This window comes from Trichoderma camerunense (genome assembly GCF_050948025.1).
Source record: "Trichoderma camerunense strain CBS 138272 chromosome Unknown V8C40scaffold_4, whole genome shotgun sequence".
Classification (NCBI taxonomy): domain Eukaryota; kingdom Fungi; phylum Ascomycota; class Sordariomycetes; order Hypocreales; family Hypocreaceae; genus Trichoderma; species Trichoderma camerunense.
Window position 1 is genome coordinate 816,262 of NW_028145366.1, and position 18,238 is coordinate 834,499.

The 18,238-nt window shown below is 46.3% G+C and overlaps 9 protein-coding genes across 9 annotated transcripts; 5 read left to right on the top strand and 4 right to left on the bottom strand.

The window, feature by feature from the left end:
• Positions 1-14: 14 nt before the first annotated feature.
• Positions 15-2,176, bottom strand: V8C40DRAFT_237307 (uncharacterized protein). The gene is made up of 2 exons (XM_083214217.1): positions 282-2,176; positions 15-228 (listed from the first exon to the last, which is right to left on the bottom strand). The coding sequence occupies exons 1-2, from the start codon at positions 1,970-1,972 to the stop codon at positions 93-95; spliced, it is 1,827 nt and encodes a 608-aa protein (XP_083076183.1). The 5' UTR covers positions 1,973-2,176; the 3' UTR covers positions 15-92.
• Positions 2,177-2,630: 454 nt separating this feature from the next.
• Positions 2,631-3,998, bottom strand: V8C40DRAFT_285251 (alcohol dehydrogenase family protein; the record flags this gene model as incomplete). The annotated part of the gene is made up of 5 exons (XM_083222330.1): positions 2,631-2,808; positions 2,863-3,546; positions 3,601-3,695; positions 3,751-3,802; positions 3,874-3,998. 5 exons carry the CDS (start codon positions 3,996-3,998, stop codon positions 2,631-2,633), a joined length of 1,134 nt encoding a protein of 377 aa, XP_083076184.1.
• Positions 3,999-4,441: 443 nt separating this feature from the next.
• On the top strand, positions 4,442-6,435 carry V8C40DRAFT_285252 (aldehyde dehydrogenase family protein; the record flags this gene model as incomplete). The annotated part of the gene is made up of 9 exons (XM_083222331.1): positions 4,442-4,872; positions 4,936-5,017; positions 5,068-5,296; positions 5,364-5,451; positions 5,509-5,566; positions 5,634-6,144; positions 6,206-6,271; positions 6,322-6,362; positions 6,420-6,435. Exons 1-9 carry the CDS (start codon positions 4,485-4,487, stop codon positions 6,433-6,435), a joined length of 1,479 nt encoding a protein of 492 aa, XP_083076185.1. The 5' UTR covers positions 4,442-4,484.
• Positions 6,436-7,248: 813 nt separating this feature from the next.
• On the top strand, positions 7,249-9,885 carry V8C40DRAFT_237310 (Zn(II)2Cys6 transcription factor). The gene is made up of 6 exons (XM_083214218.1): positions 7,249-7,470; positions 7,547-8,437; positions 8,506-8,735; positions 8,800-8,980; positions 9,037-9,198; positions 9,259-9,885. The coding sequence occupies exons 1-6, from the start codon at positions 7,298-7,300 to the stop codon at positions 9,830-9,832; spliced, it is 2,211 nt and encodes a 736-aa protein (XP_083076186.1). The 5' UTR covers positions 7,249-7,297; the 3' UTR covers positions 9,833-9,885.
• On the bottom strand, positions 9,881-10,613 carry V8C40DRAFT_160153 (uncharacterized protein). The gene is made up of 2 exons (XM_083211445.1): positions 10,320-10,613; positions 9,881-10,268 (listed from the first exon to the last, which is right to left on the bottom strand). The coding sequence occupies exons 1-2, from the start codon at positions 10,502-10,504 to the stop codon at positions 9,929-9,931; spliced, it is 525 nt and encodes a 174-aa protein (XP_083076187.1). The 5' UTR covers positions 10,505-10,613; the 3' UTR covers positions 9,881-9,928.
• Positions 10,614-10,775: 162 nt separating this feature from the next.
• V8C40DRAFT_263120 (uncharacterized protein) lies at positions 10,776-11,197 on the bottom strand (the record flags this gene model as incomplete). The annotated part of the gene is made up of 2 exons (XM_083219428.1): positions 10,776-11,011; positions 11,077-11,197. The coding sequence occupies 2 exons, from the start codon at positions 11,195-11,197 to the stop codon at positions 10,776-10,778; spliced, it is 357 nt and encodes a 118-aa protein (XP_083076188.1).
• Positions 11,198-11,605: 408 nt separating this feature from the next.
• Positions 11,606-13,818, top strand: V8C40DRAFT_285260 (general substrate transporter). The gene is made up of 5 exons (XM_083222332.1): positions 11,606-11,699; positions 11,763-12,090; positions 12,146-12,646; positions 12,707-13,206; positions 13,257-13,818. Exons 1-5 carry the CDS (start codon positions 11,670-11,672, stop codon positions 13,413-13,415), a joined length of 1,518 nt encoding a protein of 505 aa, XP_083076189.1. The 5' UTR covers positions 11,606-11,669; the 3' UTR covers positions 13,416-13,818.
• A 217-nt stretch (positions 13,819-14,035) lies between these two features.
• Positions 14,036-16,806, top strand: V8C40DRAFT_160168 (C2H2-type zinc finger protein). The gene is made up of 4 exons (XM_083211446.1): positions 14,036-14,199; positions 14,267-14,318; positions 14,375-16,604; positions 16,684-16,806. Exons 1-3 carry the CDS (start codon positions 14,112-14,114, stop codon positions 16,587-16,589), a joined length of 2,355 nt encoding a protein of 784 aa, XP_083076190.1. The 5' UTR covers positions 14,036-14,111; the 3' UTR covers positions 16,590-16,604; positions 16,684-16,806.
• V8C40DRAFT_160169 (F-box protein) lies at positions 16,807-18,229 on the top strand. The gene has a single exon (XM_083211447.1). The coding sequence runs from the start codon at positions 16,945-16,947 to the stop codon at positions 18,016-18,018; it is 1,074 nt and encodes a 357-aa protein (XP_083076191.1). The 5' UTR covers positions 16,807-16,944; the 3' UTR covers positions 18,019-18,229.
• Positions 18,230-18,238: the final 9 nt, after the last annotated feature.

The window sequence follows — 18,238 nt, forward strand, 5'->3', positions numbered from 1 at the left end:
TTTGGCAAAGTAACGCCGCAAAATGGAGATTCAGGTGTTTAATATCTTATCTTACAATGTATGTAATGTATATACTAGTACAAGATTGGTTTTCATATCCGGCCTCTTTCTAAGAATGCTCTTGGTATATCCACATATTTGCTGCGCAAATACTCGGCAACTCCCTTTCCAAGCCCATCAATTCTATCCGATGACGCTATGCCCCCATTGAGATTGTCAAGTATCCGACTAAAATTATTCGTTAGCATGCGTTGATGTGCAACGTAAGATAAAATACTCACAAGTGGACGGCGTTGATGTTAGGAAACTCGACTCGCTCTACCCTTCTGTTCGGGTTGCCGCGATGCCAATCCTCGCCCAAAAGTTCTTTGAGTTTGTGGACACTCAATAGGGTCCTCAGCCACGGATACTCCAAGGCATCTCGAACAAAGAAGCCCACGTTGGAATTATCGGCTTTGTCACCCGACCTTGCGTGGACAATGCTGCCGAGAGGAGCGAACTCGGTTGGGCCAAAAGACAAAAGGTCTACGGGATGTGTTGTGTCTGCCGATGGCCGTACTATGGGGTATGTAGATGTGATTTTTGGTGGATCAATCTTGATGACCTTTCCAGTGCTCAGCTGGACGTGGTGATCTACCAATGACAGCGGCATCAGTGCAGGGAACATCTCCATAAATGCCTTTGGTGTCATTGTTCGGAAGTCGAGGTTCATGTGGTAGCCGGGATAACTCTGCATACGCAAGGCGTATATCGGGATCTTGAAGTTCATTTCATCAATGTCTTCCTTCTTGCGAGCTTGTGCAAATACTCTCAGTGACACGGTACCGGCCTGCTGAGATGATGGATTCTCAGCTGGTGTCCCGTAGAGCTCAATGCTGAGCTTGCTGAACCGACTGTCACGGAAAATATGAGCCAGCTGATTTTTCATCATAGTAGCCTTCTCCGCAACGTCTAATCCGTTGATATAGAATGTTGCTTCGGCCTGGTAGCCTCCTCTGGCTGCTATCATGGCCTTGGTCGTAGCTGGAGGCGCCAATCCCTTGATGCCTGTCACTTTTATTCGGTTCGTTGCCTCTTCCCGCACAGCAACGGCTGACAGATCGGCGACGACGTCCGGATTGAGGTAGAGATGACCCTGAAGCTCATACAGCAATTGGGCTTTTACTGTCCCTTCTGTGACATGACCTCCTCCCTCTGCGGTTTTGGTAATGACGCAGCCGCCTTTAGAGTCGATCTCAGCAATGGGAAACGCAAGATCAACGAGGTCTGGAAGGAAGTCTTTGAAGCCGGAAAAGTTTGCTCCAACAACATATGGACCGCATTCGATCAAGTGGGCAGCCAGTAAGGATCCTGCCAGCTCATCGAATTTGTCCTCACCCCATCCATAGTACCATGCAGCTGCTCCCATTACTGGAGAAGCATCGGTGCATCTTCCACAGATGACGATATTGGCACCAGCTCTAAGAGCCGCTGTAATACCCCAGCAGCCGATATAGGCATTTCCGGCGCATGGCGTAAAGTTCCAGTCGTCAAGGGAGATTTCTGGGTGGTCTAGGTGTTTGAAGCCCGTGTGCTTCTTGCCCGAGACTTTGTCCACAAGCAAGTCTGTGATGTCGTCTCCCAATACGGCGGCTACCACGCAATTCTCGTATCCTCGTTGCTCACAGAGGCGCCTCACTTTGTTGTACAGGCCCATGACGTTCAGTGCGCCAGCATTAGTTACGACTCGAATATCCCGCGCAACGATGTCATCGATGCATTCTTCAAGCTGTTGATAGAAGCCATTCTCATATCCTAGGCTCTCGTCGACTTCCTGCCTCGTGATGGCATTCCAAGCAATGTTCATCTCGGATAGCCAATCACCTGTGATGACGTGGACATTCCCAGAGCGCACCATGCGTGCCATGGCATGCGGGTGGTCGCCCGTGGCACCGGAGACATTGCCAATACGAATGTGCGGTTTCTCAATCATTGCGGCTAATTGGTGGTTCAAAAAGATGTAAGAGCTAGAAGCTGTTATTGTAGATACGGCTCAGGTTTGCAGCGTCGAAGCCATTACCCTTTCTACTAGCTAAGCAAAAGTCCACAGTGCCTCCTTACATCTATCTTGTATGTAATGGCAAACGAGGTCACATAGACTTCACCCGAGGATCACATAGTCTCGGCCTCTTGAGATTCAGCCGATAGTAGGAGCTTGTAGACGGTCCAACTCGGCCGAGGGGCCACCGGTAAGTAACTCTGTCGGCGATCGGCAGCCGATGCCGACGAAGCCATTCCCCGCGAATCTTACTTCGTGTGGATAAGGGCCTACATGACTCGTGTTTTGCAAGATGACCCATCATGACCAAGAATCTCGAGAGGCGCGTCCTTGCCTCTTCTGATGCTGACAAGTCCAAAGGCGTGAAGATACTAGGTAGTAGCGAGGCACTTGTGCAGTGGAGCAATATCGAGAAGTCCTGCAGAGCATAATGAATTGGTGTGATACCGGAGTACCAGGCGAGGCATCGCGACATTGCATTCTGCCTTTTATGAACTTTTGTCTAATGGGAGAGATACTTTCAAAAGCTCGTTATTTATATCGATAGAAATGATAACATTGAAAGGCTGAACAGCTAAATTATCTAGTCTAATTACACTTGTAGTATTACTTTTCTTGCAACCCTCTTTTCAAACAAGTCATAGCCAAGAGCAGCATCATCTAGTGATAGTTCATGAGTAACATAGTTCTTTAATGCATGCTGGTTCTCCCTTAGACATTGCAGTGCATCATTAAAGACTGTACGAACTGGGACCCGACCGAAGTTCATACTACATCGGTGTGTAAGTTTGTAGCTACACCAAGTGAGTAAGGAGGCGACTTACGTTATGTTTTTAAGATAGCAGTCCAGTCCGGTGAATGGGAGATCGTCTTGGTGAAAGCCTACTGAAGATAAGATTCCACATGGACGCAGCAACTCAAAGGCAGACTTGAGAGCTGCTGGGTTGCCTACCACTTCTATGACCGCGTCTGCTCCGCGACCTTGGGTCCGGGACTTGACTTCTTCTAAGATATCGTGCTTGGAGAAGTTGAGTGGAATTGCGCCCAGCTGAGCAGCTTCTTCGAGGCGATCATCGACACTGTCCACTGCCAAAACGGTCTGAATCCCCTTTGATCGAGCAGTGGCAATGGCACAGATACCGACAGGTCCGCAACCGAGGCAAACGACGACTGAGGACCTAAGAGCATCAAGAGCTTGATCATCATTTGTGTCTCCATTTTGACCACCAGAAATCGATTTTTGTTTTTGAAAGCTTGTTAGTGGCGACTGTAGTTGGTTTTGTAAACCTTCAATAGCCCGACTAGCCCCATAATACCCAGTTGGAAAGATGTCGCACATCATGATGAGCAGAGACCTATCCAAATCATTTGGTATGAGGTGCAGAGTACCATCTGCAAAAGGTACTCTCACAAACTCAGCCTGTCCGCCATCGAGTTTTTGGGTTCCAAAAGCGACTCCCTCGACACATCGGTTGGTAAGTCCTTGCTTACAATACCAACATCTCAGACTGGTTACGTGTTATTATCACCGTTTAATCGTAATTATACGTGAGTGAACATACCAGACAGGAGAGAATATGGAAACAACTTCGTCACCAACTGCAAATCTGTTGACATCTGAGCCTATTTGATCAATGACTCCAATGAATTCATGACCCTGGTAGTGGGAGATATGTTAGCCTCTTTTCAAATGGCTCGCCTGCCAAACATACCATAGTATGACCAGTAGCCGTCTTCTGGTGGCCACGATACATGTGCAATTCACTATAAATTGTGAGCAGCACTTTCAGAGAGCCATAGAGAAGTCTTCAATAGAAGAAAACATTGCACGGTACCTTCCACATATTCCAGCTATTTTGACTTTTATAATAGCATCCGTTTGATCGCGAATAGTTGGCTTGGCTCTCGTTTCAACGCCAACATCAAAGGCGCCCCGGAAGACTACAGCTTTCATTGACATTTTCGCTGATTTTGGACTTCAAAGGTTTTAAAGAGGCCAGAATAAATGCACACTCAATGTCAATTATGCTCCTGAAATATGATGCTGAGCCGAACATGTCAGCCTTTTCTATGCAGTACGTGCTGCATCATGTCATCGCCTTCATCCTCTGGCGGAACAGCCGGTATCCATACAATTACAAGTAGAAGCCGATGATAAAATTTTTTAATAATCCCATGTACTTGAGTTATCAGGTTATTTTTGTTGTAAGTGTTTTGCTGTATCTGTTCGGCTTCTCGTAGTCGCCGTAAGAAGCCGAAAAGCTGTATGCTAGGCACTAAACGCCCCATACATTCTGCAATATTCTGCATAGCAATGTGAACGTCACCATAGGGAAATAAATTAACATTGATATAATATTATGGGCATGTGCTCACAACGAATCATCCCTACCAAGGTTTGACAGCGTATTCGAATTTACCATTCAACTTGCATTTCAGATTCATCATGGCGCTGCTTGGACAGTCTATTCCAATTTCTTTTAGTAAAATTTCATTTAACAAACTGTATGTTAATGGAGAGTACACAACGTCTAACTCTGCAGATGCTTTGTCGCTATTGAATCCAAAAGATGGCACATTGGTTGCAGAGAAGATACCAATTGCCGATAAGGCGGACGTTGACGCTGCCGTAAAACACGCCGAAGCAGCTTTCAATGGCCCATGGGCTACTTTCACCTCATCACAGCGGTCAGAGTGTTTTAGAAGGCTGGCTGATATCCTAGAGACAAGACTGCCTGATATTTTGCATCTTGACTCTCTTACAACGGGAAATCCCATTTCCCTAATCCCTACCAGAGAGAAGAACTATATCAAAAATTGTCTTTTGTACTACGGTACGTTTTTCTTATACTACATTGGGAAGCGGAATATTTTAGCGATCTAATCAAATATTACAGCTGGTTGGACCGACAAGTTACGGGGTGACTACTTTCCAGCTGATGATGGATTCGTGAAACTCGTTCGGCAAGAGCCTCTTGGGTAAGCAGTTTACTTCCGGTTCATTCAATTACTGTCTAATAATTCTACAGTGTATGCGTTGCCATCAACCCATATAATTCGCCTGTAGCATCCCTGTTTATCAAGGCTGCACCATGTTTAGCAACAGGAAACGTTCTCATTGTGAAGCCTTCAGAGAAAAGTCCACTAGGCTCTCTCGCTGTTGCTCCACTGTTTGAAGAAGCTGGCTTCCCGCCTGGTGTTGTTCAAGTTCTTCCAGGTGATGGTAAGACTGGCGCGTTGCTAGCTGAGCACATGCGTGTACGAAAAGTGAGTATTGCATATACCATCTTGTTGATGGTTCATATAGAGTGCTAACAAGAGCTAGATTAGCTTTACCGGCTCAGTCGCTACGGGTAAGAAGATACAAATTGCAGCTGCGCAGAGTAACCTGAAACGGGTAACATTGGAGCTTGGTATGCATGAGATCCTGCCTATCAATAATGGGACATACACATCTAATATACACACAGGAGGAAAAAGTCCAGCGGTCATATTTGAAGACGCAGACATTGACAATGCAGTTACCTGGTAAGCCAATATAAGCCTCCACTAGTCATATATACATAGTTTGATCCACAAGACTAATATCACGTAGGACCATCAATGGCATCTTGGCTCGAACGGGCCAAGTATGCGTTGCCGCTTCCCGTGTTTACGTGCAAAAGTCGATATCTGAGAAATTTATTTCTCAATATGTCGAACGGATGAAAGCAGCGGCACTTGGTATAGGGGACCCTCAAGACCCAGATACAAAATACGGTCCTTTGGCCGACTCAGCAGCATTCGAAAAAGTTCGCGCCATGATCTCTCGAGGAAAAGAGGAAGCAGAGCTGGTGGTAGGCGGCAATCAAATCGGAACCAAAGGGTGTTTCATAGAGCCAACTGTGTTTCTCAATCCAAAACCGGATGCAGAGATCTACAGGAACGAAGTATTTGGCCCGGTCGTTGTCGTTAAGACATTTGACACCGAAGAGGAAGTGATTGAGGCTGCAAACGACACAGAGTATGGCTTGATGGCGGGTGTCTTTACCAAAGATATCAACCGGGCCCTGAGAGTCTCAGCTCGAATTGACTCTGGAGTTGTGGGAGTCAACTGTGTGAGCATGGTACGTGCTGAGTTGGTCCCAGGCTATTTACCATCTTTTCTATCCGCTGACGATTATTTAGATGCATATACAAGCTCCATTTGGAGGAAAGAAGGCATCAGGGATTGGTAGAGAGTTTGGTGAATACGTAGGTTTGCGTTCTCACCTCTATATTTTACGTGTGTTAACTTGTAACAGGCGCTACGATCTTTCACGGAGCCAAAGACTATTTTGATCAAGTAGGCCATCATCACCCTTTCTACAGTACCCTTAGAGTATAGCTAACGGTGAACTAGTATGAATTCATCATAAAGTTCGGCAGACGATGGACGACAATAGACTTGAGTGTTGGTGGATTTGTCAAAGTCCAGCAAGACTGGACTCAGGTGATACAAATGATTTCTACAACTAGCAACTATAAATCCACGGCATAGCCGCTTGTATTCAGAAATAGAACAAGGCATTGAGTGAATGATCGCGCATGAGTCTCGCTTAATTATCCAGCCTCGTTACGCCTAAAAGGGACATTTGTTCTTAGCTCTGCATCTAGAATCGGGAATAAACCGCTCGGCGGGTTGACTAGAAGGAGACTTGCAGGCCTCTAGTTTTCTCTACAAGAAGAGGACCGGGGCTAAAGGTTTGCTACAGCCAGCTGAGCAATAACTTATCCCCACCATATCTGCATCAGCAACTAGTGTTGTCTACTCGAAAACGCTATCCTTCTTCAGCGTTACATTACGGGTAGGACTGTGTTATCTCAAAGGTCAATCTGATCTTACCCAGTATCCGAGACAAATTCATAATCTAAGAAGCACAGTACAGAAATGGCACATGGACCCTAGACCGGGGTTATAGAAGAAGAATATTCTGTAGAAGTTGGTCAGAAGCATCGGCTTTTGTCAACCGACTAGTGCTATCCATCCATCCTTGATGAGGCAACAAAAATCTGGAGGCGGAGATGGGTGGTGGGGATAGATGTGGAGAGTAGACCGGCGAGCGCCCCCCGAAGAAGCCGAGCGAATGCGGGGAGAGGACTTTGGGATGACATGGAATTCTTTAGCAGCAAAGCGCACGTGGTAATTATTCGTATGATGGAGCATGGAAGCCGGGAATAAAATAGAAGGCAGGGACTTGCGTTGTGCCAAGATGCCGCGATGGAACTGCTCCAAACACCATGGAGAACCCGAAGGATAGGAGAAACCGGCTCCGTACGAAAGACAGAACACGGATAGCATGCCGCCGATGTAATTCGAAAAAGGTCAAGTGTGATGCGGCTCCTGGAGTTCCTTGTTCAGGCTGCCAGATTGCCAAGGCGGAGTGTATCCTCATTGATTCAAAGCGTGGACGGTAGGTTGGAAATGTGACATGTTATCTCTTATAGCAATTTCTTCAATTTTGATGACAAGACTGACGAACGTGATAGATATGTTCGTCGGAAAACTATACCGCCAAGTGAAGAACGAGCACGAGACGAGACGCCGGCTTCCGTATCACCTCCAAAGGATCAGTCACCGGGGTCTCGTAAAGATCACAGCAACAATCATGCGGCTCCTATCGCTGAGGGTGTCTCGAGTGTGGAACCAGCGGATGGCCAACTACTACGCGGCTTATCGCAATCCTTTGAACGCCGAGCTCCCACTGATTCCAGTGCATTGTTTTATCTGCATATTGCCGATCAGAGCGTTCGTTCAACACAACAGCCAATAAACGATTCCATCAGGACTTTCTACGCCGGCGACTCGTTTAGTCTTACTTATGCCATCCACGATGTGCTGGCTCCCTTTTTGAGTCATAGACTCAACTACCAGAAGCGTCTTCATTTTCCCATTGCCGAAGGGTTTGATCCCTCAGACATGGGGCGTGAGAACATTGCCAATGTTCAAGTAACGCTGTTGCGTGAGAGAAATATCCTCCATCGTTTGGGGCCAGATGCCTTGGAGAGGTTGCTTGATGTGTATTTCCGATGGTTCCATCCAGCCTTTCCTCTACTCAACCGGAAAGACTTTCTTCAGAAGTGTCTTCGCAACCAAATGTCCTTACTGGTCCTGAATGCATTGTTGCTAGTTGCTGCTACAATATGTGACCAGGCAGACATAGCCTTGACGGGATGCAAGAGCAGGCAACATGCCCGTACGGTCTTTTACACACAAGCAAAAGCTTTGTATGATGCCGACCTGGATCCAGACAAAGAGAACAACGTTGCAGCTGTATTCCTGATGAGCTTTTGGTGGGGCGGATCAAACGATGAAAAGGATTCGTGGCATTGGCTGGGCATCGCTGTGAGCCTGGCACAGAGCCTAGGGATGCATAGATCGTGAGTACCTATTTTGAACCTAGGCGGTATCAGATTGTTGTCAAAAGCTCACAATTTTGAATTGACAGAACTGCCAAATCCCACATGAGTAGCGAAAAGTCGAAGCTCTGGAGGCGCATATGGTGGTGTATACGCATTCGAGATACGCTTACGAGTGGCTCCATCGGTCGACCACAGCATATTGCCCACAGAGATTGCGATGTAGAGATGCTCGAGCCCGATGACATGGCCAATGAGAATCTTCTAGGGGATGAAGAAGCGATTTATGCCTGTCAAATGGCACGTTTATCCATAATATGTAAGTCTTTTTTTTTTCTTGCTCGTCTTAGGTCGACACGCAGTCTGACAACTTTGAACCCTAGTCAGCAGAATAATCGCGTCGCGATATGCGGCAGTCCAATCAACAAGCCCTACCCAAAAGACTCAACTTGAAGATGATTTGGAAAGCTTTCGACAGCAAGTTCCAGCCGAATTACAATACAAAGGCGTCCATGCCGAGACCGGCCAAGGTTTATGGTCTGCGATGCTTCTCATGGCTTACAAGTATGTAATTTAAGCCCAAACATTCCAAGCCGCACTGTTAATATTCACTATCACAGCTTTGGTGTGATCCTCCTGTGTCGACCTACAAGTACTGGAGACGAGACTGCTTCAAATTTCTGGGGAGATCGACCGAAAGCTATGGCTGCTGCGAATGAAGTTACGAGAGTGATGGAAGATATCCTTTCTACCTCTCTCGTCCGGCTCTGCCAAATACATACGTTCGTGTGCTCTTATTGGATCTATTCTTTTGAAATATTGGTTAGCTGACCCTCAGGCAGTATCCCTGCGCTCTTCAACTCACTGTCTATGCATGTTTTCTCTCTTTGTACATCAGGAGCTATTGGGAGAGAACTTGCCGAGAATCGAGCACGAACATGCATGCTTGGCTTGACTTGTCTTCAAGAGTCATGGCCCGTCAGCGGTTGGATCTTAAAACTATTCGTTGACATTATTGAACGACTTCGTAGAAAGCTTACGAACCGAAACAAGTCTGGAGAGCTGAGTATGGTGACGGCTAGCCCTGCTCTTGGTCCTTCACAGCAACAAAAGAACAACACTCACCCATATAATCAACACTTGGGGAGTATGGAGGATATGGGAAGACAAACAAATACACGAGAACTCGACATCACAGGCGCCATGGACTCATCGTCTAGGCCACCTCTAGAGGTACTTGGAGATATTCCATTATTATCAAACGATTATTCTACCTTCAGTAACACCAACGCTGAAATGTTGCCGAATTTGTTTGTGTTGGACGATCTGTTTTCTGATTTGGATGCAGGTCAAGTGAACTTTTTCGATTTGTTGGAGGTTCCAAACTACGATACTATTGATGGAATCTCTTATTAGGCCTCATCTTTGTATTTCTATACCTGTATATCTATGTCTATCTAAAATGCGTCAATATCACAAGTTGGTACCTAGTATGATATATCTCCATGGTCATTAGAATACAGCAATGACACATGGCGGAGATCCAACAGCCCCAATAACATGGATCGGAGCACTTGTTAAGAAGAATGACCATCTCTTTAATTCTTCACAAACAACACTCAGCTGTTCCAAATTCCACAGCTCTCCGATTGGAGTTCCCCACTGGCACAAGAGCCATTCATGGAGGCAGCAGTCCTCAGGATAAGGCCAAGCCTCCCATCCCATTGTATCTCCAGCAACGGCTGAAAAGTGCTTGGAATAAAGCCAGCGAACAGTTTCCATGTTGTTCGCTACACCAATCATGTAATGCTGCTGATTGGTACCGAGAGCTCTAGTAGACTTATCTGCTTGACTATAACGGCAATGAGCTAAGTTTACGTCAAAAGATGATCTGCTGTCTTACTTGTGCCAACGGACAAATCCAGTTCTAACGATAAGAACGTCTCCTTGGTGGCATTCTGTGCCTTGAAATTTGAGTACTTCTTCTAATTCGGAGACTGGGATCGCATAGGGTGATATAGCAGACGGGGGCTCTTTGCCTGGGTTGTGATATTCCCACCATCTTAACTGCAATATTATCGTCAGCATTTCTTTTTGTAGATTAGCCGTTCCTCCAAGTATGGCTTACCCAGTCAACTAACACTCCTCTAGCAACTATTCCACCTCGTTCACAAACATCTACTCTGTGTTAGAAGCCTTGCTTGAAAGAGCAATTTAGGGTGTGAGAACTGACTGTGAAACCCATTTCGCGGTGATTTCAAGGCATCTTGGATGGACAAACCGTTATAGAATAAACCCTGTTTCTGTATACTCCACTTGACCAAATATCAGCACTGAATTCATATAATCATCATATGAGTCAACTTGCGTGTTTCAAGCTATCCCACTGAGAGCTTGTCTGAGTGTTGATCTTGATCTCATCATCAAGCCCGAGGAAACCCTCCGAAGCCATTTGCTTCACATTATGCTCAATGGGAATGCGACCAAAGCCTGGGAATTCAAGGTTGTTCATAGGCCAATCAAGTTGCACGTGCTTCCCAGTCTGAATCTCAAGCGAGGCATTTCTTACGGTGTCGGCATTGAGAAGATTGAGAGCTACAGAGTCTGCGTTAGAATTTTCAAGGAGACCTTGCAAGGGAGTATAGCATGTCTAAACTCACTACCGAGTTCATCCTTGTTTCCATCCTTGTCGAAAAATCCCCATAGACAGCCCTGAGGCTGCCCCGGAACAGACGGCAAATCATCAAAGGCTGGGAAGCCATACTTGTCGATGGACACCATATTGCGTTCGGAGTGGCCAAGCCGATGGTCGATAGTCTGGGAGGCTTGGAAACGGGCAGCAGCCTCCTCAGCTATAAGCACGAATCCATCGTGAGCATCGGTGTCTCAATCTTCCCCACATCGATTAATTTACGATTCATCTGGGGTCCGCGGGGTAAAGGAGAAGCGTAATCCGGGGTAAAGGGAGAGAAAAGATATACAGTCAAATTACAGCTATTTTTCAAGGCGAAAATAGTTGGTAAACTTAAGATGCCGAAACTCGGCTTCTTAGTCAATTAGTGGACTACACCCCGGATGGCCTTGGGAGAGGACTTGGGTGGCTTGCTAGCTTGGCATGCAGTGAACGGGAGCGGTTCCAGATTGTGGAACATTGTAAGACTATTTGTTCTCCTTATTCTCTCCGATCGACAGCCTCCAAAAAATATCTCCTTGGATTCTTCATCTCATACATCCATTGAATTCAGCAGTCCAAATGGTCTCGCCGGCATTGTTTCGGATTCTGGTAAGTTACAATCTCATAGCTTCATAATGATCTTTAAGGCATCAACTGACTGCTCGACTTCAGATCGTGGCCTTTGTGGCCCTCGGCAGTGTAACGTATGGATACTGCTCCAGCATCATCGCCACGACTCTCGGACAGCCGTCGTTTATCGCCTACTTTGAGCTCGATACTCGTCCAAATGCCACACAGCTTGAGGGTGCCATCAATGGGCTCTTCCAGGCTGGTGGCCTCTTTGGCTGCTTGTCTTGCATCAAGTCCGCCGACTATCTTGGTCGAAAGCGTGCCATCCTGTTCACCTCCATCATTGCCCTCATTGGAGGCGCTCTGCAGGCTGGCAGCGTCAATATCGCCATGTATCTCGTTTTTCGTTTTGTCACAGGGCTTGGGATAGGTATGACTGTACGACCTGGATGCACCTCTTCACACCACTAATTGTACTACCTTAGGTTCAATGGTCGTCCTCATCCCTCTCTACCAATCCGAAATTGCACCACCTCGTATTCGCGGCCTTCTCGTCGGTATGCACGGTGTCATGATCTGTATCGGATATGCTCTCGCCAGTTGGGTCGGCCTCGGATTCTTTTTTGTGAACGCGTCTGGTGCGCAATGGCGTCTTCCACTGGCTATCCAGTGCCTTCCCCCTCTATTTCTCGCGATCGGTATCTCGTTTCTTCCAGAATCGCCTCGATGGCTTCTAGATCAGGATCGCCCAGACGAGGCTCTCAAGGCTTTTGAAGCGGTGCGAGCAGAATCTGATGATTCAATGCTGCAAGACAGAACAGCTATTCTGGAAGAGTTTCGCATGCTTAGAAGCCTCATCCAGCACGAGAAGATGGCCAAACATCGGTTCATTGATCTCTTTACTTCGCCCGGAATGCGTAAAAGATGTCTCATTGGCTTCCTTATCTTGTTTGGCTGCCAAGGAACTGCGACCTTGGTGATTAATAGTATGTTATAAACCATTATGAGAAAGGGGAGAAAAGCAATTCTGACTCTATGTGTTTTAGACTATGGCCCGACGCTATATAAAGCTCTCGGTTTCTCTACTGTCCGTCAGCTTCTGATACAATGCGGTTGGATTACCGTGTGTCCCTTTGGAAACATCATCAATTCGCTTATTGTAGACCGTGTTGGCCGTACGCGTCTGCTTGTTGTTGGCTTTACCGGTGTCATCACGGCTCTTGTTGGCGAATGCATCACCGTCAGTATCTTCCAACGCACGGGTTCGCGAAGCGTGGCTGGGGCAGCTGTCTTCTTTCTCTTCTGGCACATGGCTTGCTTTTCATCGACTTCCGATGCCACATCTTACATCTATGCTTCCGAGATATTTCCAACTCCCCTGCGTGCAAAGGGCCTTGCAGTATCCGTCTCGGGTCTTTTTGTTGCGACCATCATATTCTTACAGTGTGCGCCAACTGCCTTTGCAGTTATTGGTTGGAAGTATTACCTAGTCTTCATTGGCTGTACGACCGTGATCGGCACTTTCATATGGTTTTATTGTCCCGAGGTAAGATATTTTCCTGTTTAGCACCGTATTGACGCTAACAATTTCCTCAGACTAGCCAATTATCCCTTGAACAGATTGGTGAGCTCTTCGGAGACTCGGTTGAGGGAGTATATACGGACGAAAAGCTTGACTATGCTAAGAGCAATACTATCGAGGATATCTCTGCTGTTCCACCTGAGACTGCTGAGAGAGATGCTGAGAGAGTTTAGCAGTAGTTATCTTTTATAGGTAGCTTCCGGTATTATTATTTATCACTTTTATACTTAGGTACATATAGTCAAAGTTTTGTGATATGCAATGCCGGGTAGCAGAGTTGGCTAGCTAGCATTTCTCCAGTTGTAACTTATATCACCATTATCCTCATATGAAGATGTTTCCTTACCTGTGCAATACTATCCTGAGACAAGATGGCTCTATGCTATTAATAATTGAATTCCAGAAAGTGGGATCGTATGTCAAAAGTTATGTAGAGAAATATAGAGATATACGCAAATATTGAATGTCCAGATCTACTTATACTCCCTATTAAAGGGTAAGTTCCGAGGTAATCAACTATGCATTGATTCAGATGAGAAAAAATATATGAAGCAACTAGATTGATGTAGTCGGAATTGAAGAAATAGAATTGAACTGCAAGCTTATAACCAGTCCTGCCCCTTCGTCGAAAGAATGGTTTCATGTCGAAATGGTGGAATGAAACGAGGAGCATTGCTGGTGGATTATTATTTTTCCAAACCCCGACTCATACTGAGTGATGTCATGTGATATTACATGTGCCTTCGCCGTTGTCGGTGAGATATTGTGTGGGCCTCTTGGCTTCATCGGACGGAGTAATTTGGGGTAGATTCCAGCCATCTTCATGTAAGAGGCGACTCACGCAACGCCAGCGACATGTATCAGACAAAATGCGGCACAAGGTCAAGGTGCCCCCATGCCAGTTCTGCAACAAGTCCTTTCTAAGGACTGAACACTTGCGCCGCCATGAGAGAACACGTACGCGATTCTTTGAGACTCTGTATCCTGTTCAATGACCGAACTAACCGACTTGGACTACTGGCAGATACCAAAGAGAAGCCCCACGCTTGTATATGTGGACGGAATTTCTCACGTCAGTATGTGGATTGTTGCCTTTGTAAATTCGATTCTTCCCAGTACTCATCTGAAGTAGGGACCTGCTCTCTCGCCATGTGAAGCTAGCCAAAGAGTCCGAGGGCCATGGGCCTCTCAGCCCCAGTGTCTCTAATCGACAAAGAAAGTCGGTTGACAACTCTGAAAACACTATGCTGAACTTTGGATCAGCCATTGAGCTTAGAACTGATAGTGGTCCAAATACCGACTCGGTTCTGTCCACTAGTGACACTCAAGTCTCCCCTTCCGAGGCCGCCAACCTGATCCCAACAGCACTCACGAATGAGTTGGACATGCTCTGGGATAGCTTCCAGCTACAGCACAATCCTTTTGATCTTTCCTTTTTCAGCCCAGAATTTCCCATGAACTTTCAACCATTTGACTTTGCGCCTTCCCTCGATATACCATCATTGCCGGAGACGACGACACCTGCCAGCGACGTCTCAGGCAGAGCAGAAGAATCCATCTGGCAGGACGATTTGCCATGTGCCTCTGAATTGTTACGCCAGCCGCCTCTCAAAGATTCCACAATACCTCCTCGTCCTAGATTACCCAACATATCGACGGCTACCCCGAGTACCGAAGCATACTTGCCATCTGCGCCGAGAAACCCGTGTTACATGTCCCCACAAGACTACGACCTAATCTCTGCTTCTGTTCAAGATAACGCTGCTCTTCTCCCCCTACAATTCCAGCTCCCCTCAAAACACACCCTAAGCAGGTATATCGAAGGTTTCTCCGGGTTTAACTTACACCGACCTTTTCTGCAACTGTCCACGACAAGCCTCTCTCAAATGCCCTTAGAGCTTGTCTTTGCGATGGCTGCAATGGGCGCACAGTATCGGTTTGAGGCAGAGCCGGCCTTGTCTCTATACTACGCCGCGAAAAGTATCATAGATGCAAGACTCAACAAAGTTTCGGCGGCTGTAGTGGAAGCAGCACGTAACTCGACTATACAGGCAAGACCAGCACTCGAAGCCATGCCCAATATCGCAGCGAATTCGGCAGGACATGCAGGTCAACCGGCCATAGGTATCGAGACAATTCAAGCCATGATCATTTGCATGTCTTTATGCTCATGGGAATACAAGAACTTACTGCCTGATGCTTTCATACTGGCTGAACAAATTGTGCTTCACTTACGCCAGGGAGATTATCTTCGCCAAGAGGATCCATCTGAGGACGAGACCTGGTTGCGATGGATTCAATGCGAAGGACGTAGACGAACCGTTTTCATCGCCTTTATCCTCTTTAACCTACACTCAATATTCTACGACACACCGCCGCGGCTTATGGCTCGTGAGCTTTGGTCGATTAAAATGCCACAGCAGGAAGCTCACTGGTGGGCTAATACAGCGCTCGAATGGGAGGAAATCCGGCGGCGCGATCCCCCCATATGCCGCACTTTTGGTGATTACTACTCGGACTTGGTAGTCCCCCGTGAATCTCGAGGCCCTAATCATCGAACTTCTGCGTTTGGATGTCTGGTTTCGATTCATGGCCTCGTGCAGCAGATTCAGCTTACGAGGGACACACTCTTACATATCGATGTACCCGGTGCAGATCTCGATACAACACCACTGTCAGAAGACGTTTATATGAAGTTTAGGCGGGCACTTTGCCGTTGGGATAGCGGCTGGGCTTCCAGCAGGGAATCCACCACACAGCCCATTGCCCACATGGCACCGCTGGGTTTCAATGCTACGGCCGTGTTTCGAATCGCCTGGATAAGGCTGTGCTTCAACGCAGTTCCAAGCCGGAACTTTAGCAGCAGAGATCCTGCCGTGATTGCAGCCTCTTTTGCCCGATGCCCCCTGCCAGAACGCTCGCCGCGCCTATACTCGGCGGTTCTCCAAAGCGCACATGCGCTCAGCATACCAGTGCGGATTGGTCTGAGATATGCGTCAAAAACCCAGATTCTATCTTGGAGCATTGTTCACAGCATCGCTAACCTGGAATGTGCTCTATTCCTAAGTAAATGGTTAGAGAGAGCCAGCTTAGAGAGCCACTTATTGCATGACGAGGAGAAGGTATTGGTTCGCGTCATTGCGCGGATATTAAAAGAAACTCCGTTCTTTAACCCTGTCTTGGATGATGAATTCAGCGCAACGACGATTAAACAGATGGCATATTCAGTTTTAAAGCTGTTTACGGAGATGTTCAAACAGTCGCATTTGTTTGATGCGATTGGCTCATGTATAGAGGCGGCTGATCGATATGCGTCCACCTTGGAACGTTACAACGAAATCCAATAAGAATTGTAATTTACGGTAAGAGACCAAATGTATCATTTCTATTATTCCAATAAAAAGGCTTTATCTTTTATGCTAAATGTTCATTCATGCCAAGTTAGCTTTCTGCTGTATCAGATTTGTAGCTTTTGATCTTCCAATATTTTTATTTTCCACATTTTGCTTTAAGGTTCCTATTTTTACTTTTGCCTTTGGCAGTTGAAAACGATACAAAGTTCGGCGTTTACATACTTCGAAAAGGTTCCTATATAAACCCATGTACCCCCGTTCTCTGCTAGGTAGGTTTTCTGACCTGTGCACAATTTTATCTTGATATACCATATTCTTCATACATACCGGCATCAGCTAAGTCGCCACCATGCCTCTCTATCAGGTATCACGCCGCCTCATAAACGGTAACACCAGGATCAAGCAGAATCTCTCCTGTCCAATCCTTAACCTCCCAATCGAAATCATTCTTCTCATCGTCGAGCGCCTCCCGCAATATCAACAAATCATTCTATCTCAAACTTGTTATCCATTGCGCCTCATTATCCGAGAAAACAACAAGCTACAAAATCTATGCGCCATTAATCTCGATGAAGATCAGCGACAAGAGTATATTTTTGCTATAGCTCGCGGTCATCCTGATTTCTGGGCCTGCCATAAATGCATTAAGCTCCATCGTATTGACCGGAACGATACTCCGATCAACCCACGGCCTGCTATTCAATGCCAAACCTCATGGGACTGCTACTATTATCGAGTCAACTATAAACAATACTTTCGACATATCAAATATAAACTCTTCCATCGCCATATGCAACTCGCTTTAAAATATACACGCCTAGAGACAACGGGAACTGTATTAGGAAAAACATACAAAGATCATCTCAATCGCTTATTGCAGCCAGTTTTAGGATTCATCCACCCACATCAAGACGGCATGGCTAGCGAGATTAAAGGAACATTATCGGTATCTCCAAAGATCACAACAGATGGAGAATTCCTCATCCACTCCAAACATACATTCTTCAAAGACGTTGAAAATGTCTCTATCAAATCTTTGGGATGGCTTCAGATTTGTCTACATCAGTTTTTGACTCCTGAAGCTCACATGCATAAACTGCATATAATGCCATGTCACCTCATCGACAATCAATTTTGTAGCTACTGGTGGAATGATTTGCTGACAAACCCAACATCTGCCCTTGGATCCGTTGTTTTGAGCGCCTTCCTCAGAGAAACTGAAGTTTGTGGCTCGTGTCCTTTTTGTGAGACGGACTTTTCTGTTCAAGCTTCTTCTGAAATCACCATAGTGCGCGTATGGCAGCGTTTTGGGTCAGAGACAAGTTTGTCGAGCAACATTTCATGGCAAGGGCAGATGCGACCACCCCCTGAAAGAGTCGTTACTTCTTACCCTCCTGGAAGTATTCGGCAGCTGTATGGCTAGATTTGGATACAAGAAGTTGGATTCGCTCAGCTGAAATAAGCTAGATCTATCAGTAGATTTGAACTATATCCAATGCCAGAAGTTCTAATGCTGGTTATGTCAACGCTTAGACAGCAATAAAGGTTCAAGTCGTTGCTGATGAATGCTGCCAGGCAAGACTAGAAAATAATTATAGCAGCATTTATTAGAGAATATAGATATTCATTCATACCAAGCTAGT

What these genes read in the sequence shown, in the direction of transcription:
- V8C40DRAFT_237307 (XM_083214217.1), bottom strand. Translation starts at nt 1,972, where the DNA reads ATGATTGAGAAACCGCACATTCGTATTGGCAATGTCTCCGGTGCCACG. An exon ending in AACATCAACGCCGTCCACTT is followed by an intron (nt 229 to 281) that starts GTGAGTATTTTA and finishes GAATAATTTTAG; the next exon opens with TCGGATACTTGACAATCTCA.
- V8C40DRAFT_160168 (XM_083211446.1), top strand. Translation starts at nt 14,112, where the DNA reads ATGCGGCACAAGGTCAAGGTGCCCCCATGCCAGTTCTGCAACAAGTCC. An exon ending in GCGCCGCCATGAGAGAACAC is followed by an intron (nt 14,200 to 14,266) that starts GTACGCGATTCT and finishes GACTACTGGCAG; the next exon opens with ATACCAAAGAGAAGCCCCAC. An exon ending in GGACGGAATTTCTCACGTCA is followed by an intron (nt 14,319 to 14,374) that starts GTATGTGGATTG and finishes CATCTGAAGTAG; the next exon opens with GGACCTGCTCTCTCGCCATG.
- V8C40DRAFT_285260 (XM_083222332.1), top strand. Translation starts at nt 11,670, where the DNA reads ATGGTCTCGCCGGCATTGTTTCGGATTCTG. An exon ending in TGTCACAGGGCTTGGGATAG is followed by an intron (nt 12,091 to 12,145) that starts GTATGACTGTAC and finishes GTACTACCTTAG; the next exon opens with GTTCAATGGTCGTCCTCATC. An exon ending in TGCGACCTTGGTGATTAATA is followed by an intron (nt 12,647 to 12,706) that starts GTATGTTATAAA and finishes TATGTGTTTTAG; the next exon opens with ACTATGGCCCGACGCTATAT.
- V8C40DRAFT_237310 (XM_083214218.1), top strand. Translation starts at nt 7,298, where the DNA reads ATGGAGAACCCGAAGGATAGGAGAAACCGGCTCCGTACGAAAGACAGA. An exon ending in GGCACGTTTATCCATAATAT is followed by an intron (nt 8,736 to 8,799) that starts GTAAGTCTTTTT and finishes TTTGAACCCTAG; the next exon opens with TCAGCAGAATAATCGCGTCG. An exon ending in CGGCTCTGCCAAATACATAC is followed by an intron (nt 9,199 to 9,258) that starts GTTCGTGTGCTC and finishes ACCCTCAGGCAG; the next exon opens with TATCCCTGCGCTCTTCAACT.
- V8C40DRAFT_160169 (XM_083211447.1), top strand. Translation starts at nt 16,945, where the DNA reads ATGCCTCTCTATCAGGTATCACGCCGCCTCATAAACGGTAACACCAGG.
- V8C40DRAFT_160153 (XM_083211445.1), bottom strand. Translation starts at nt 10,504, where the DNA reads ATGCTGACGATAATATTGCAGTTAAGATGGTGGGAATATCACAACCCA. An exon ending in GGATTTGTCCGTTGGCACAA is followed by an intron (nt 10,269 to 10,319) that starts GTAAGACAGCAG and finishes TTGCCGTTATAG; the next exon opens with TCAAGCAGATAAGTCTACTA.